Below are 17,405 nucleotides of genomic sequence, written 5' to 3' on the forward strand. Positions count from 1 at the left end.
GTGTGTGTGTGTGCGTGCGTGTGTGTGTGTGTGTGTATGTGTGTGTGTAAACTCAGAGGTCAACGGTCACTTTGCCTGAAGCAAACAATGTGTGTTTATTGTGAAACATCCCTTCCTTCTTTCTTTTGAGTCATCATTTTTCTTCTTTTTAGAAAAATGCTCAGTCATGGTGGACTCACAAACATCATTTCCTGTCTTACTGTTTCCAACCTGTTACTTCAGGTTGGTGAAATCCACTAACGTCACAACATCAGCCTGCCAAGGACCAAAAGCTGAACTGCAGGAGTCACATGATTCACTTAAAACCCACTAAAGAAAATCAAAAGTTGATTTTTGAATTGAAGACTAACTCCAAGCAAGCTAAGTCTAGAGGACCATGCTCAATGGTTACCCTGACAATCATCTACTGATGGGTTGAACGTATCTAACCTTTAGTAACGATTCATAAATCATATTTTAACTGCATCACTGTTACTTGTACCAGACAGTCAGATCCAAACTTTCTTCATAAGAAGATGAAGTAACTCTTGCTGTCATGTCTAATCCATCTGAACTCATCAGTCTAACCTCATCTGAAATCTCTGGATGACTGAGGCCTAAAACTACCGTCAGACTCAGGTCTTAACAATTGCTGCCAATCCTGAAGCACCATTAGCTTGCTGACCTTTAACCCCTTCCCTGATCTACAGTTCCCTGGGACAACCCACTTGCTGGGACTTCTGTGGGACAGAGGACATCTGCAGACTTTATCAGGAACTCTGTTCTCGTCTCTTGATGACGAACATCAATGGAGCTCTGAGTTGATGACAAATTAATTAACAATCATAAATTGGTGATGATTTCTTCTACATTCATCCCAGTTCATTTAGACGACAATATTTTAAATTAATATTTTGTTTATTTGTCCATAAAACTAAGTGTAGGTCGTAGTATAATTTTGCCTGATATTGTCCATAAATCATCTTTATTATTTTTATATCACTTCCACATCCGTTACCAGATTATTGATGTACTCCATCATTTAATTGTGTTCTTGTATTAACATACATGTTTGGAATAATCAGCTGAATCCAGTTCTCTGAGTCTGAGACTCCACATGCTGCTGAGAGAAGCAAGGTTACTCTATAAGCATGAGGGATGAATTGTTTGATTCATAACTGATTAGTTATTGCGGGGATGTTGTTTCTGCATGTCCTAAATGAAAGCTTAATAGGTAATATTCGTTATTTAACATAAGCATCGTCTACTGGGTCTAATGAAATGTTGAAACTGTTCTAGACCCAAAGGTCAGAGTCAGAAAGACTGAATTCTATGGAAGAAGCAGAAACACCAGGAGAATGAACCCTTCAGACCTGAGACAGCTGCAGCAGAATGGACCAGAACATGTGAACCGCTTGTCAGTGACTAGTGACAAGTCCAACTGTGGGTTACAGAAACACCCACTAAACTCATTACATCAAAGGTTCCATTATTTTAGTTTAGACCAGTTTCATTAAGTTTTCATTCTGTCACTCCACAATGCAAAGGCTTGGTCTGATTTTTATCAGCTGATTTTCGCTATATTTCAAACAAATTTTTAATTTAGTTAGTTTCAATTCAAAGACTAGCTATACCTATTATATTATATTATATTATATTATATTATGTTATATTATATTATATTATATTATATTATATTATGTTATATTATATTATGTTATATTATATTATATTATATTATATTATATTATATTATATTATGTTATATTATATTATATTATGTTATATTATATTATATTTTGTCACATATACAAGATACAAGACTCTCTGAAGCTTGCATTTGCTGTTTTATTTATTTATTTATTTATTTATTTGTTTTATTATTTTATTTATTGCTGTTCTTTCCTTGTCTTATTCGTGCTGTTTCATTCTTTAGCCATTGGCTTTTAGGTTTTATATAATATCTTTGATCGTAACCTCTATTGTGTGTCCTATTATTATTTTCTTTCATGTGAAGCACTTAGGTCCGTGTCCGGTTTCACTCCACTGTTCTGTCGGTTCTTGTTCGTTTTAACTGGTTTCATCGTCAGCAAGAAACTAATTAAACTCTTTAAACTCAGGTGTGCCGTCACGTGATTTGACAGCCAAGCCCCTAAACGACGCGTCCCACATTTCCAAGGACCTGGTTCCGATCCTGAATCACTCAGACTTTCAGAGACTTCGTAACTCCGGGTTTACGGTATGACTCCGGTGACTGTCAATGGAAAACCCCGGAAGCCAGAACGCTCATAAAAGTTCCAAACGGACACAAATGGAAGCTGAAACAGAAGCTCCAGAACTGCACGGGACGCAAGCACCGATTCACCGACACGCACGGCCGCCCTGACAGACATGGACACCGCCACAGGTAGGAGCACACCTGAAGCGGCAGAGGGGACACAGAGAGTCTGGGGGCCACAGGAAGACCCCGGCTCTAGGGGCGGGGTGTCATGAGTTCCTGGAGCCAAAGCAGGACAAAGTGAATTGATAAAACAAACATTTTAGAGTTATTGATCACTGATGGGCTAATCCTAATCTCTGATTGGTTATGAATTACCTCTAAATGTTACTCATTGACTGGTTGACACTTGTCACTGGTGATAAACACTAATTTAATTATGTTCACTGATTGGATAATACCAATCTCTAATGTGACAGTACTAACCAGTAATTGATCAATACTAATTTGGTAATAAAAATATCTATTTTTTCATATTAATCACAAGTTCTTTTTATTAATCAGCAATTTATTAGTAATAAAAGATTAATAAATGATGGGTAATACTGAATGATTAATACTTTTTTACTAATTGGTTATTAACTGGTTAACGCTAATGACTGGATAATAATAACCTCTTATTTGATGATTCTAATAACTAATGACTTCATATTAATAGTAAATTGGGGTGATGTTTCTTCTGATCACTAGCTAATACTAATCACTGATTGGTTCATGTTAGTCACATATTGGTTGGTATTAACCAATGATCTTAAATGACCTGATGTTTGATGTGGGTTCTTCTTTAATGTATGTGATCTTTTTCACTTTCAACAGTGTTCCTGTTTCTGGATCATCTCATGGCCTAACTTATAATCTCTTTTTTATTTCCCAGTTGTCTTCCTGATGAACTGCTTCCTGTTTGCATCTTTGATCCAATCATCTCCAGTCCCTGCATCTGGCCTCCCACATTCCTTCGTGGAGACGGTCTCTCAGGCCAACACAATCGTTGAGAAGATCCTGAACAACCTTCATGCAGTGCACAGTGCTACTGTCAGCATCCAAGTAAAGACATTTTGATTGGCTGCTCTTACCTGGCTGCTTCTTCTTCTTCTTCTTCTTCTTCTTCTTCTTCTTCTTCTTCTTCTTCTTCATGATGTAATAACACTTCCGTCTGATCTTTCTCAGGGTCTCAGCCTGGACTCATCCCCTCAGACGTCCCATTTTCAGATGATGGAGATGTCCATGGGAATACCTGCCTCCCCTGTCCTCAAAATACTTTCTGAACTCTTCACCCTGGTCAGTCTGCAGAGTGTTAGGGGGTGTCATGGGGTCATGGTGGTGTTGGGAGTGTTCTTGTGAGACCTTTTTTGTTCCTTGGGTTGTTTATGCGGTGACCCAGAGGTTTGAGTGTCTTGGAAATGATGACTCAAGATAGTTTCTATACGGTGATGCTTGAGAAAGTCATCTTGACTTCTGTGGAAGTCTGAAGGTCTTCTCATGGTCTTCTGTTATACAAAGAGTTAATCTAAGGTTGTGTTTGAGTGTGGGTTAGAATGGTTCTTGGTGGTTCTGATCCAGTTCTTACTCTGACTGTACCACCAGAACAGGTGCTGAAGGGTGTGTGTCTGTGCATCTCTCCCTGTAGGACATGTGTGTGAGTCGGATGTCAGCGGGCATACAGATGTATGAGAACATTCTGGAGCTTCTGTCTCAAAGCCTGAGTGGTCTAGAGGATGTCAGAACGGATCTACGAGACCTGCTAACCCACATCAACAAGGTGAAGCTCTGACTCTCATGGTGTGTGTTCATTGGTCATGTGACCTGAACATGTGATTGGCTAAAGACTCTCTTTGTGTTTCAGCTGAAGGAGGTGGCTGATGTCCCTGACGACGGGTTGGATCAGAACCCTAGTTTGGACCTGGCCTCTCAGCTCCAGGACAGCTACAGAGTCCAGGTGGCAGTCCACTTAACTCTGACCCAGCTGCGCTCCTTCTGTTACGACCTGATCCGAACCTTCAGAGTCCTGTCCACCTACAGACCATAAGCCCCGATCACTAGGACACACGGGACTGACCCAAAGACCTGCAGGATCTCTGACTGGGTCAAAGCAGGACCAAATGGATCAGGCACCAGTTATTGATTGTCTCTCATGTTGCTTCATCAGCGAAATGCAACAAATTCCCAGCAGCTGTTAGAAGTTCTAACATGATGAATGGATCAGAGGTCCTGACGAAGTTGGGGTCTGTTCTCTAGTGACTCTGTGTGAACAGATCTTCACCGTGACCTTTTACTGAACCAGACAGAGAAGAACAGCAGCTCAGACACCAGGACCAGGGTTCTGATCACTTATTTTCTGCACCAGAGCCACCCAAATGGTGTGTGGGAGTTCCAGCCCACTGAGCTGCGCTATCAATGGGGAATTAACAGGAATGTGACAGCAGCTGATTTTCCAACTAGCAGGTCCAGACCTGCTTGGTGAGCAGCAGAACAGCGCCTGCTGCTCCTTCTCTGGTTCAGACCTGGAACCCGATGGAATATAATCTGCAATCAAAACCTCCTGGAACACTTTCACGTCTTCATATTTAATCGTCATTATCAACATTTCACTTGGATTATTTTAATTATCAATACATTTGTTCTGCTTAAAATCAGTTTAGGTTTTACAGAAAGACAAGCTGGTGGAAAACAAACCCAGTGATAAAGCGTTCACACACATCATTTCCTGTTGCTGTTCTACAGTACAAGGTTCTTTTCTGGAGATAAAAGCTAAATCCTCTGTTTCGGTTAAAAGCTGCAGGGAATGAGATTATCATGATGTCGTTTAGTTTTTGTCTCATCCATCAGTTTGAATCATGTGATGTTTATTGAACAGGCTTAATTTGATAATTTATTATCTGCAGATTATTTATTATTTTTATTTATTGGTTGTATTTATTGATTATTTATTGTATTTATTTATTTGTCTATTGTTCTTGTGAGGGTGTTGATCTGAAAAAGGGATAAAATGTAGGGTTAAAGGTGAGCATGAGAGAGAGGACATTAAGGAATCTCAGGGGTTTAGTAGCTATGGTGACGATGACATCACAGCTTGACCCGGTTGAGAGGCAGAACTGAAACAATGAAGTGGCTTCGGTTCAAATAAGTGAATAAAAAGGTTATAAAAATACTTGAAATGTGTTTCAAATGAAGTGTTTTCATGTTTTGGCTTTTTAAACGATGACAGAAATTTATTTGTTATATACAAAAAATACAGTTTTATTCTTGTATTTGTTTTTCACTTGTTAATTAATAAATATAAAAGTTTATCTCACTCTTACTTCAACACTTGTAGTTCTACCAGAAGCCTGGGAACCTGGAAGAGCTTCATGGTATCTTAGCTGTTCTAAAAACCAAGCTCATCTGGACAGATGTCTCCATGGTGGTCCCTCCAATCTGTTGGAGTCACTTTCCCAGTTTGGGGGTCACAGCCCAGAGGCTTTGACTTTCCACAAATTCTCAGTTTCAGTCCTTGACACTTTTGCAGCTTCATAGATTAATTCATCCTGATGACATTTTTATATCAACCTTTATTATCACTGCCTTGCTGTCAACCACCATAATGCCCGATTGTTTAACGGGCTGCGGCGGTCTATCGCGAGACTTGGAAGGTCCTTCCTGTATGTCTGCCTCCTCTCACCACACTGGAATACCTCGCCTGTCAACTATTCGGCCCGACCCCCACACAATCATTGCCACAATCTATTTTCCTCTGTTTTTAAATTAATTTTTGGCTCTTCTCACCCATCTCTCCACTCTCTCTCCGAATGTAATTTTACTAGGTGATTTTAATATTCATATGGACAATACGGCTCTCCCCCTCACCAAAGCTTTCTCCTCATCTTTGGACAGTTTCAGTTTTCATTGATATGCCAATTATCCCACTCACATTAAAGGTCACACCCTGGATTTAATCTGCTGCTCCGGCCTGACCCCTTCCAACTGTACAGCTGATCAGCTCTCTTTCACGGACCACTTCCTCATCTCATTTTCACTTCCCCTCTGTCTCTCCATCATCAAGTCAACCCGTTTCATTTCATTGCGTAATATCAAGGACATTAATCTAATCTCCCTTTCCTCCAGCATTACCACCCTGACCCCAGATTTATCCTCTAGTCTCGACGATCTTGTCGCTCAATACAATAATGGTCTGTGTAATGTCCAGCAATGGTCAGCTTTTAGGTACAGTTTGACCATTCAACATCTGGTCAAAAAGGAGACACGAGACTGCATGTGTCCCCTTTAAATCAGCCTGCCTTCATCCCATCAGCTGGAGCCCAGAGCCTCTCTGAACACAGATAACGAATTGCCAACAATACTGTTCTCACCTCAAGGTCCGTCCTTATCGCCCTACAGGATTCTTCATGCCTAACACTTGCAGCTCGGATCAGTTGCTAAATCAAAGAATGATTTCCTAAATTAAATATGAAATTCTACAACTTATAAGCTAGATAATCATTAAACGTTTGTTTATTGCTACTTATAATAACTATAATATAATGAAATGTTTCAATAATCTGTGCTCAATGATTGAAGTTGGAAATGAATGTTATGTTGTGATCACAGTGATTGAAATGTTTCAGCATGTTTACCTGACAAGGTCATCACCACTTGCACTCACACAAGAACAAAGTAAGGTTAAGTTAAAGTTCGGGGCAGCAGTGGCTCAGGTGGTAGAGCGGGTTGCGTCATGATCGGAGGGTCATGGGTTCGATTCCAGCTCCTGCCAGGGGTATCCTGCTGTTGTGTCCTTGGGCAAAACACTTCACCCAACTTGCCTGTGTTAGTTGTGGTCAGAGGGGCCGACGGCACAAAATGGCAGCCTCGCCTCTGTCAGACCTCCCCAGGGCGGCTGTGGCTACAAGTAGCTTACCATCACTAGCAGTGTGTGACTGTGAGAGTGTGTGAAAGCGTCTTTGGGGGTCTTGAAAAGCGCTATATAAGTTCAATGCATTATTATTATTATTATTATTATTATTAGTAGTAGTAGTAGTATTAAACTCATGACACATAAATAGTCCTTTACCCCAGATCAGAGCCTCCAGATCAAAGAAGGCGTGTTTCTGAGATTTTTGGTAATATTCCTCAAACTTGTCAACCTCTGGTTGGCTACACAAATCATAACATGAGAACATTAAAACCAGATCACTCTGGTGATTCATCAGTTCTTGAGTAAAGCTTCAGACCGGCCATCTGAAGCAAAACCCTCTTTAACCCATCAAAGCTTTAAACACGTCGTCAAAACCTTTTTGCACCTGTAAAGCTGACACAGCAAACAGTTCCTGCAGAATGAACTGATCTTGTTCTGACTCCTTAAAGAGTCCCAGGCGCGCGGTTCCATCAATCTGTCATGACCCGAGACATCTGAGGACTGAAGAGTCAGTGCCACGGTATTCAACAGCCCTTCGGTGCTGAGGTCATCCTACCTCTGACCTTCGGATCCACCAAGAGGGTCTCCAGAACGGGTGAAGTAGACACACATTTAGCGTCTGATGTGCTTTTGATAATAAACAACATCATAGCTTAACGCAAACCAAATTCTTTTGCATCCAGAACTCAGCTCTCCTAGATACGGAAGTTCTGACTAACATCACATTCACACATAGGCTTCATACACCACATCTAGTTCCATCCATCACAGTAAATGTTAGTTAACCTGTCATGTGTTAATTGTTTATAAAATAAATTCTTACTTTCAAAGTGTGTACAATCCCTTGATAAATAAAGAATCCTAGACTCTTCTGATTAAACACCGTAAAGACCAAGCAGATTGATATTCTATATTTAGATATCACAGCTTATTGGTCATAAGTAGAGGTAATATATATTGGGCTCTTAAAGCACTCAATTTACCAAACCCTACGTCTGGCTTCCATCCTCAATTCATTTGCTCCTATCAAATCCCCTTCTGTCTATTTCACTCGGTCTGCTCTATACTCCTTGAAAGCCACAAACTGAAGGCTTGAAAGACTTTACAAGAAACCCATTCTCACCATCCATAAAGACTTGTATTCCACTCAGATTTCTCTCTACAAGGACTCCATCTCTCACGCCAAATCACAGTATTACTCTGGTCTCATCTGCTCCAACTCCAGCAGTACTAAAACATTATTTTCCATAATGAACAGCATCTTTCAGCCTCCTGACCCATCCATCTTTATTCTTCAGAAACCTATAACTCTCTCCTTCAGTTTTTCAATTTCCGATTTTCCCGATTTCTTCAAACCCTCCATTCAGTTCTCTTCCTTTAAACTTCCCCATTCCTCAGAACTATCACATCTCATTACTAAGTTCAAACCTTCTACCTGTCAGCTAGATCCCCTTCCAACAGTTTTATGGCTGATTCATGCTTCTCCGTCAGCTCTGCAAGGGACAGACACCCACGGACTGACGGAAGCTTTTGCTCTCATACTTATCTGTCTCCAGGGGAGTGTTGCAAAGCAATTCCCCGGCAGGACAACAGAGGGCGTATATAAGTGACTTTTTAACACGGACAAATTTGTCTCTCATTCTCCTCCACCTCTTCATGAGCTCGCCACCTCTAAACCCACGTTTCCTGTCAGGTGGTAGAGTGGGTTGCCTCATGATCGGAGGGTCATGGGTTTGATTCCAGCTCCCGCCAGGGATATCTTGCTGTTGTGTCCTTGGGCAAGACACTTCAACCAACTTGCCTGTGTTAGTGGTGGTCAGAGGGGCCGACGGCGCCAAATGGCAGCCTCGCCTCTGTCAGACCTCCCCAGGGCGGCTGTGGCTACAAGTAGCTTACCATTACTAGCAGTGTGTGAATGTGAGAGTGTGTGAAAGCGTCTTTGGGTGTCTAGAAAAGTGCTATATAAGTTCAATGCATTATTATTATTATTATTATTATTATTATTATTATTTTCATCCACAAATAAAATACTTGCTGCGTACCTTTTCACTCATCCAGTCACGGGGGAATTAAACGTTCTTATTTTAGAGTTTTTTCACGAGGTATTCTTCAAGCTTCTCCGTGTCTGCCACTAGTTATGCTCGGCTCTGTTTATGTTTTTGAGGACGCAATGGCAGCGGTGTAGACGACAGCGGTGCTCTGACCAATCACAAGCTTGCGTTCTCTGTCTCATTCGACGGATGTTTAAAAAAGTGGCTCGACTCCGTATGTACTTGCGTGCCTGCCGGGGCCCTGTGCAAGGACGGATAATGGCGCTGCGTGTCTCTGCACTGATGCAGACGGAGAAGCATGAATCAGCCTTTAGTTAAGTCCTGCCCCTGCTCCCTTTTATAACAGCCATTATTCATTACTCACTATCACCTGGAACAGTCCCCTACCCTCTTCAAATCTGCTTCAGTCAGTCCAATACTGAAAAAACGTGGTTCAGATCCAAATGATTTAAATAATCTCCATCCCATTTCCCATCTCCCCTTCTTTTCCAAAATTCTAAAGAAAACCGTTGCATCTCAGCTCCACTCCCATCTCACCCGCAATAACCCGCAGTCTGGCTTCCATCCCCACCACAGCACAGAAACAGCTCCCATTAAAATCACCAACGACCTACTCATTGTTGCTGATTCTGGTGTGATCTCCATTCTCATTCTCCTCGATCTGAGTGCAGCCTTCAACACCATTTCTCATCCCATCCTCCTCAATAGACTCTCTTCCTTAAGTATCACTCACACACCCCTCCGCTGGTTTCACTCTTACCTTCCTGGCCGCACTCAGTTCATCCAATTAAAATCCTTCTCCTCAAAACCCTCCCCAGTCAAGTCAGGCGTGCCCCAGGACTCTGTCCTGGGGCCCCTCCTCTTCCTAATCTATCTCCTCCCTCTTAGCAATGTCTTCCGCAAAATTAGTATCCAGTTTCACTGCTTTGCGAATGACACCCAGCTCTACATTTCCAGTAAACCTAACTCCACTTTCCCACCCTCCTCCCTTACCCTCTGCCTCTCAGAAATCTTGGTTTGCCTCTATTTTCCTCAAACTCAACGGCAATAAAACTGAACTTCTTCTTGTTGGTATCAAATCCACCATCTCCAAATTTGACAGCTTTTCTCTAAACTATTGACAGCACCACAGTCTTCTCCTCACCTCAGTTTAAGAGTCTGGGTGTCATCCTCGACAGCTCACTTTCTTTTCATGCTCACATCAATAACATAACTAGGTCAGCCTATAGAGCTCCGGACCCCACGTGACTCTCAGTTAGTAGACGCCATATTGGCAGGTAAAAGAAGCTAAACAAACACGGATCTTAACCATGAACGTGAACGGGATCAGCTTGGATTTTACTTCGTCGGAGTTTACTTCACACTTTAAAACCAAAGAAATCGTTTTATTTAGTCAGAAATTAAATAGACTAAACATCTCCGACCCTTACCGTGCCCCTGGGATACCTTTTAAAAACGCCAGAAGCTGTCGGAGCGGAGCTGGCTCAGGCGGCTGGGGAGAGGGAAGTCTGGGACTCTCGACGCTACTGCCCGCTCCGACGCCAGAAGCTGTCGGAGCGGACTTCTTACCGGACCTGGCCGGGGAACCCCTTGGGATTTCCCCGGAGGAGCTGGCTCAGGCGGCTGGGGAGAGGGAAGTCTGGGACTCTCGACGCTACTGCCCCCGTAACCCGACTCCGGATACGCGGATGAAAATGGATGGACAAATAACAGATTTACATGTAAGTAGTTTAAATAGAGTGCTGTGCTGTTTGAATGTATAAACTGAACGCCAAGTGAAATCACTAGTTTGATTGTTTTCCGTGAATAAAATAAATATGTTAGGCAGGAGCGTCTCAGGATCTGTCTGAGATCTGTCTCGGTGAGACAGATAATAGCAATCCAAAGTGCTTTTTATGTGTGATCTGACAATTGATCAACCATTGCTTAAAAATTAAATACAGCTTAGCCGGTTAATTGCTGTGATCATAAAACACGTAAACGGCAGCACGCAGAAATCACGAGGCAACGTTTTACGTGATGTTTACTTGTTGCTATGAGTAATAAGATGGAAAAAGCCACGCCAAAATAAGTTTAGGAAGCCCACTAAGAATCGTAGTAAAAGCATTTAAAATAAATACCATACACAGTTGAGGAAACGTTGGTTTAAGTACCTGATATGAAGCGGTCGCTGCATAAGCGAAAACCTTTACTCTCGGGATCCCACAGCTTCATTTTAGCCCGGTCAATAGCGCGTTTTATTACAATGATCCAACGTTTGCGGCGCTCTGGATCTTGGGGAATCCTGTAGATGGCTCATTCCTTGTGCCGTCCGTGTCTGTTCTGCATCCTGGGGCACAACAGGAATCTACCATATTTCCTGTCTGATTGAGTTTTCTGACAATAACAAATAGTCCAGCTGCCGGCTTCTACCTGCCAATATGGCGCCGTTTCGATTTGAACTGTTGCATGCCGGGAGAAGTGACGTCAACTCCCGGAGCTCTATTTCCATCTTTGATCCATAAACCATCTCGGCCCCTCCCTTACCCCTCACACTGCCGCCATTCTTGTCCACAGTCTTGTCAGCTCCTGTCTCGATTACTGCAGTTCACTTCTTTTTGTCTCCCTTACAAACTCCTTCATAAACTTCAACTGGTCCAGAACTCAGCAGCCCGTATTATCACCAGAACACCTTCCTTTCACCACATTACCCCAGTACTCCAGCAGCTTCACTGGTTTCCAGTTAAATTCAGGTTCATCTTCAAGATTCTTCTCCATACCTTCAAAGCCATCCACAACCTCTCTCCTCCATATATTTCATACCTTATAAGTATTACCACACCCTCCCGTTCCCTCAGATCTTCTTCTTCCCTCCATCTTGCTCTTCCTTCTGCCCGTTTCACTACCATGGGGAGCAGAGCTTTCAGGCGCTCTGCTCCCCGTCTCTGGAACTCACTCCCCCCAGACATCAGAAATATTGACAGTTTCACCCTCTTCAAATCCAGACTCAGGACACACCTATTCAAATCTGCCTATGACCCCTGATTTTATTTAAATTGTTTTATTTTCTATGTTCTTTTCTTTGTGTTTTATTGTTGTTTTAATATTTTTTACTGAATGTATTTTTCCTGTCAAGTGGCCTTGGGTGTCCTGAAAGGCGCTTTTAAATAAAATGTATTATTATTATTATTATTATTATTATTATTATTATTATTATTATTATTATTATTATTGTAACCATCACCTGGATTTGGAAAACCCGCAGTATCTTAGCCCTGTCATCATGGTGAATATCTAACCTTTTGGAGCCTTTAGTCCATATACAGATGTTTGGCTGTCCTATCCCACCTCCTGTTTCTGTTGCCCCATGCATGCTTTGTTATTTTATGTTGGTTGGTCTCAGGGGCACTGTTAGTCTGCATCTAAGGTGCATTGGTTTTCTGCTGAGGGCTTGTTCTTGTGGTGCTGTATAGCCACTGATAAGATTGCTACAGATCAGCCACTTTATCCATCTGCCTGTGGCACAGTCCATGAATAGCCTAATCTATCCATCATGGTTCCTTTTGGTCCGTCTCATCTACAACGGGTTCCCACAGCCTGGGACACCACTGGGGTTTTTCTGACCAGTACTTCAGGTTGTTTCATCCTGTAACAATGCCACACCTAAAAGTTTATTTCCTTTGCATTTCTCAAGATTCTTTCATGATGTTTCACAACATAAACCGAATCATTTCCTGCTTCCTGTCACAAAGAAACATTACCATCAGAGTGTGAATGGGTTAATGATTGACTTAGTCTAAAACCGGATGCAAATGCATACCACTACACATGAGTCTGATGTGTTCCTGTGTGATGAAAATATTACCTACCCACCTACCTGATCATCTGTCCACACACACACACACACACACACACACACACACACACACACACACACACACACACACACACACACACACACACATTTTGGAGAACTAACCACAGATCTTATATATATATATATATATATATATATATATATATATATATATATATATATATATATATATATATATATATATATATTCTATTACATCACTCTGCTGATTGTCTTGGCCCATCCCTCTTCCTCTCCTTCCATCCAATCATTTCCCCCTCACCCCCACCCTGGCTGTCCTTGGGCTGCTGTTTCAGGTGGAGGATGCAGTATTATGCTGAGTCGCGATGAAACAGCATTCAGTCTTTGCTCGTCAGCAGGCACCTCTCAGCCAAGCCTGAGACAAAACAACATTACCCAGAATTCCCTGCAGCAGCCATTTACTGTCTCCTGCTCTGAGCACAGCCCCGTGGAACTCAGGGAGTTACAGTCCACAACCATCAGCTGCTGCTAGAGTCAGAAGGAGGAGAGGGTGACGTGCCATGACAACAGTCAGAGGGAGACACACGGAGAGGTGAGCATCATCTGATTTGTTTATCTGCTGTTTGTCCTTCTGTTCTGCTGTTCTACTGGCCTTCTGTACTGGTAACTGTCTCATCTCATCTTCATCCCCCATGTTTCTGACTGCGTAATTCTGCTGGAGTGGAGAGAGAGAGAGAGAGAGAGAGAGAGAGAGAGAGAGAGAGAGAGAGAGAGAGAGAGAGAGAGAGAGAGAGAGAGAGAGAGAGAGAGAGAGAGAGAGAGAGAGAGAGGGAGAGAGAGAGAGCATCTTTACCCAGTTGCTAACAGCTTTGAATTGAATTGAATTTTACGTCCCTCAGCTCTACTAAGAGTATGATGGTTAAGGAGGGAGTAAAGAAAATGAATTGTGAAAAGAACCAACCAAATTCAGGGCCAGATTAAGACTTCGTTGTACCCTGGGCAACAATTTTTCAAGGGCCCCATCATCACAACCCAAGGATCACCATAAAATGGTCACATACAGAATATTTACTGAAATATGCAGTAAATATACTCAATACTTGAATGCCTAACATCACGTAACCTGCTCAGGGTAACCTTTGGCCCACCTCGTGTGGACTGACCAATGAGGAGAGGGTCTTAACTTGAGGCCCTCTCTTCATTGGTCAGTCTGCATGAGACTGACTCGCAACACATTCTCACTCCCAGTGTGTCAAAAACAAACGCTTGGTCAGCCACCCTCCACGTCAGACCCCTGACGCCAAAAGTGCCCTTTTTCGTTACTTGTGTGAGAAAAGGGTTTTTTCCCTTTTGTGACTGCAGATCCCAATGCAGCGTAAAACTGACGTGATGAGATATCCGCTGATGCGGCACCGAACCAGCTCATTTAACCGCACCTAAACCTTAAAGTTTCACTATTTATAACCTTCCCCTCTCCCTCTTCCTAACCTTAACCCTCTTGCTACCTAAAACGTTACTCTCACTGTGATCAAGCGTTTGTTTCCCATGCATTCTGACTCTGACAGTCAGAGTCTGACTGTGATTTTTCGTATTTGCTGCCCAAGGGGAACGTTAGGACATACCATCTGGCGAGGAGGAGGTTACAAACACCCTCTACTTTTAACCTCCATCGTGGTAGTTGAAACCTCCCCCTCACGTTGGCTCGGTCCAAACTCGACCAATGATGAGGCGGCTCCCGCCATTCACTTCATAGAGCCGGCTTTTAGAGCGATCGACACATCACTAACGTGTTCGCTAGCAAGATGGTTGAGGTTAGGATAGGGGTGAGGGGAAGGGTAAATAAGAGGATAAGGTTAAGGTGAGGTACAATGAGCTTGTTTGGTGCCCTGGCTGCGGACATCCCATCGTGTCAGTGTAACGCTGCATTGGGATCTGCAGTCAAAGAAGGGAAAAATCCCTTTTCGCACATAAATAATGAAAAAGGGCACTTTTGGCGTCAGGGATCTGACGTGGAGGGTGGCTGACCAAGCGTTTATTTTTGACGCGCTGGAAGTGAGAATGTGTTGCTCAACCGCTCTCAACTGACGTTCAGTCATAGGCAGCAAAGCGTCTCTGTGCAGCGAAAAAGCCCGGGTGGACAGTTTGTTTAATGTAGGGTGATCATATTTCCATTTCCAAAAAAGAGGACAGGGGATCTGTGCCTATGACGTCACACTATGGCAATGCCACACAAACCATGCTGGGACCCATTTTTTTGTAAGAACTAAATTAATATCAGATTCTGCCAATAAAAGGGCTCCAAAACAATTCATATGTAAATATTTAGCATTTTTATTGCAAAATCTCATTTTTCTGCTTTAGTGCTGCAACAAGGTTTTATTAATAAGGAATTATTATACCTTTTGTTTTACTACAGCATCTGTAAGCTTCCTGCGCACAGATTATTAAGGATGCTTGTTTCAACTGTGAGATTAGACGATAGGATCAATGGTAAAATAAGTTGTCACACACTCCATAGAAACTTTCAGAGAATCCACAAATGGTGGCTTTCAAATGGTTTTGTTACTTTTTGTAAGTTTAGAAAAGCAGTAGATGAGAAACATGTCTGATAAGTTAGTTTTTCATCTGATAATAGTAGAACATGTCAGTAATGTCTGAGGGGCTTTTATAAACACTGTATAACTAACACTACTGGAGAGGGTATGAATTACACAGAGGCCTCTGGGGAGCCCAGTTATGGGGGGGGGGGGGGGGTCCATTTTGCCTTGGCCCCCATAATGTCTTGAAACTGCCCTGGGTGTGTGACTGAGTTTTGAAGGTGATCTGAATTGTATCAGATGTATAAATATTACATGTGTATAACTTATTGTTTTATACAGGTAAAAACGTGAAGTGGAGATAAATCTACCTACATTTTACTTTGTTTTCTTGTTTTTATTTTTATTTTATTTTCCTGTCATGTCTGTCTCTCATCTTCCTGCATCTCCTTTAAACTCTCTAGAAAATCTGCTGCCTGGATTCTTACTTTTTCACCTCATCAGTTACTTTGAGCAGATCAAAGGGATCTCCTGACCGCAAAGCAGAGAGCGTGTTTCGATGCTGCATCAGTGAGGTGAAATCACCGCAGCACAGGTGATGAGCTCTGCAGTAGCAGAGCGCTTCAGGCACAAATAAGACAGAAAGTAGAGAACATGTGTGGACATGAACGATCGTGTGTTATTTATAGTTTTCTGGTTGCGCCACTTTGAGAATGGACCGTGCGCTGGAAGCAGCTGCCTGGAGCGCTGCGCAACAACGCAGCGCTGTGCCGCTCTCTATGCTCTCTGCTCAAAAGAGTCCATAAATGATGTAATACAGGTAGAACACTTTTTTCCGGCTCCCCTGGATGTGTAGGATATACAGCTCCCCCGTAATTCGATCCCTGCTCCTGGATGAAAAACTGGACATTTTCATCAATACAAGAACCCCCCGGACAGAGAGTGAAACGTGGACATGTCCGGGGAAAAGAGGATGTATGGTCACCCTAGTTTAATATAAAGCGGGAGATTACAGATACAGTACTTTGCTCGTGCTCTTGCTGCCCTGAGCCTGGGCCCTTTAGAGTTCGAAAGCCCCTGGGCAATTGCCCCGTAGCCCATATGGTTAATCTGGCCTTGACCAAATTACATCTCTTAAAAGGGAGTTTATTAAAGAAAACAGTTATATGGGCTGGAAGGAATAAATGGAATTAATACAAAAACACAAATGGTCATCCAAAACTGGAGAATAATAAGCAAAGGACCAATAACAAACAAAACGAGCTCTAATAAACACAAAGCACAAGCGCATAAGGCTGGGTGAAAACTACAACAAACACAAAACGCTTAACAAAAAGGGTGAGCCGAGTCTCTCTTTAACGAGGACGATACTAAATAGAGAAACAAATGAAGGTGTTTCACTAGAACAGATCAAAATCACTCAGGTCACCACAAGCTGCGCTAAAGTCTGCTCAAAGGAGGGAGAGAGGAGAACAAACACCTTCGTGCCTGCTCTCATCTATGTCATTATGCATTTCAAATAGTTTTACATCAAATACATCAGCAACAATTTCATCAGCAATGGCAGAATTTCACAAGCAAAAATTCTTCCTGCTGACCCAAACCAAAGCAATCGCCACTTGATCGATTCGAGAGACTTTTAGCCAATCAAATGATGCTTCTCTGATCACATGACACCAGTGAGGCGTGGACTCATTTGAGTGATGATTGTTTTGGTTTGGGTCACCAGGAGGTCACGTCATTTGTTGAATTTTTGCAGCAGAAATGTTGCCATAGATTTGCTGATGCAATGTTTACGTTGAAATTCTGCAGGTGAAATTGTAGATGACATTTTTGCTGATGTATTTTACGTTAA

At 42.4% G+C, this 17,405-nt stretch overlaps 2 protein-coding genes across 3 annotated transcripts in view; both read left to right on the forward strand.

The window, feature by feature from the left end:
- The first annotated feature begins 1,932 nt into the window (after nucleotides 1–1,932).
- LOC107390300 (uncharacterized) lies at nucleotides 1,933–5,458 on the forward strand. Its single transcript, XM_015966928.3, has 5 exons — nucleotides 1,933–2,386; nucleotides 3,132–3,301; nucleotides 3,425–3,535; nucleotides 3,885–4,016; nucleotides 4,101–5,458. The coding sequence occupies exons 1-5, from the start codon at nucleotides 2,371–2,373 to the stop codon at nucleotides 4,281–4,283; spliced, it is 612 nt and encodes a 203-aa protein (XP_015822414.1). The 5' UTR covers nucleotides 1,933–2,370; the 3' UTR covers nucleotides 4,284–5,458.
- Nucleotides 5,459–13,332: 7,874 nt separating this feature from the next.
- LOC107390299 (sterile alpha motif domain-containing protein 14) overlaps nucleotides 13,333–17,405 on the forward strand; it is a 13,193-nt gene continuing 9,120 nt past the window's right edge. Inside the window, exons 1-2 of one of the 2 annotated variants that reach the window (XM_070552707.1) lie at nucleotides 13,333–13,605; nucleotides 16,015–16,145. The gene's annotated coding sequence lies outside the window, so the exon portion shown is untranslated. The remainder of the gene's footprint in view (nucleotides 13,606–16,014; nucleotides 16,146–17,405) is intronic. The other variant, XM_015966927.3, reaches the window with a different exon arrangement.

The sequence above is a fragment of the Nothobranchius furzeri genome, chromosome 6 (genome assembly GCF_043380555.1).
Source record: "Nothobranchius furzeri strain GRZ-AD chromosome 6, NfurGRZ-RIMD1, whole genome shotgun sequence".
Lineage (NCBI taxonomy): Eukaryota > Metazoa > Chordata > Actinopteri > Cyprinodontiformes > Nothobranchiidae > Nothobranchius > Nothobranchius furzeri.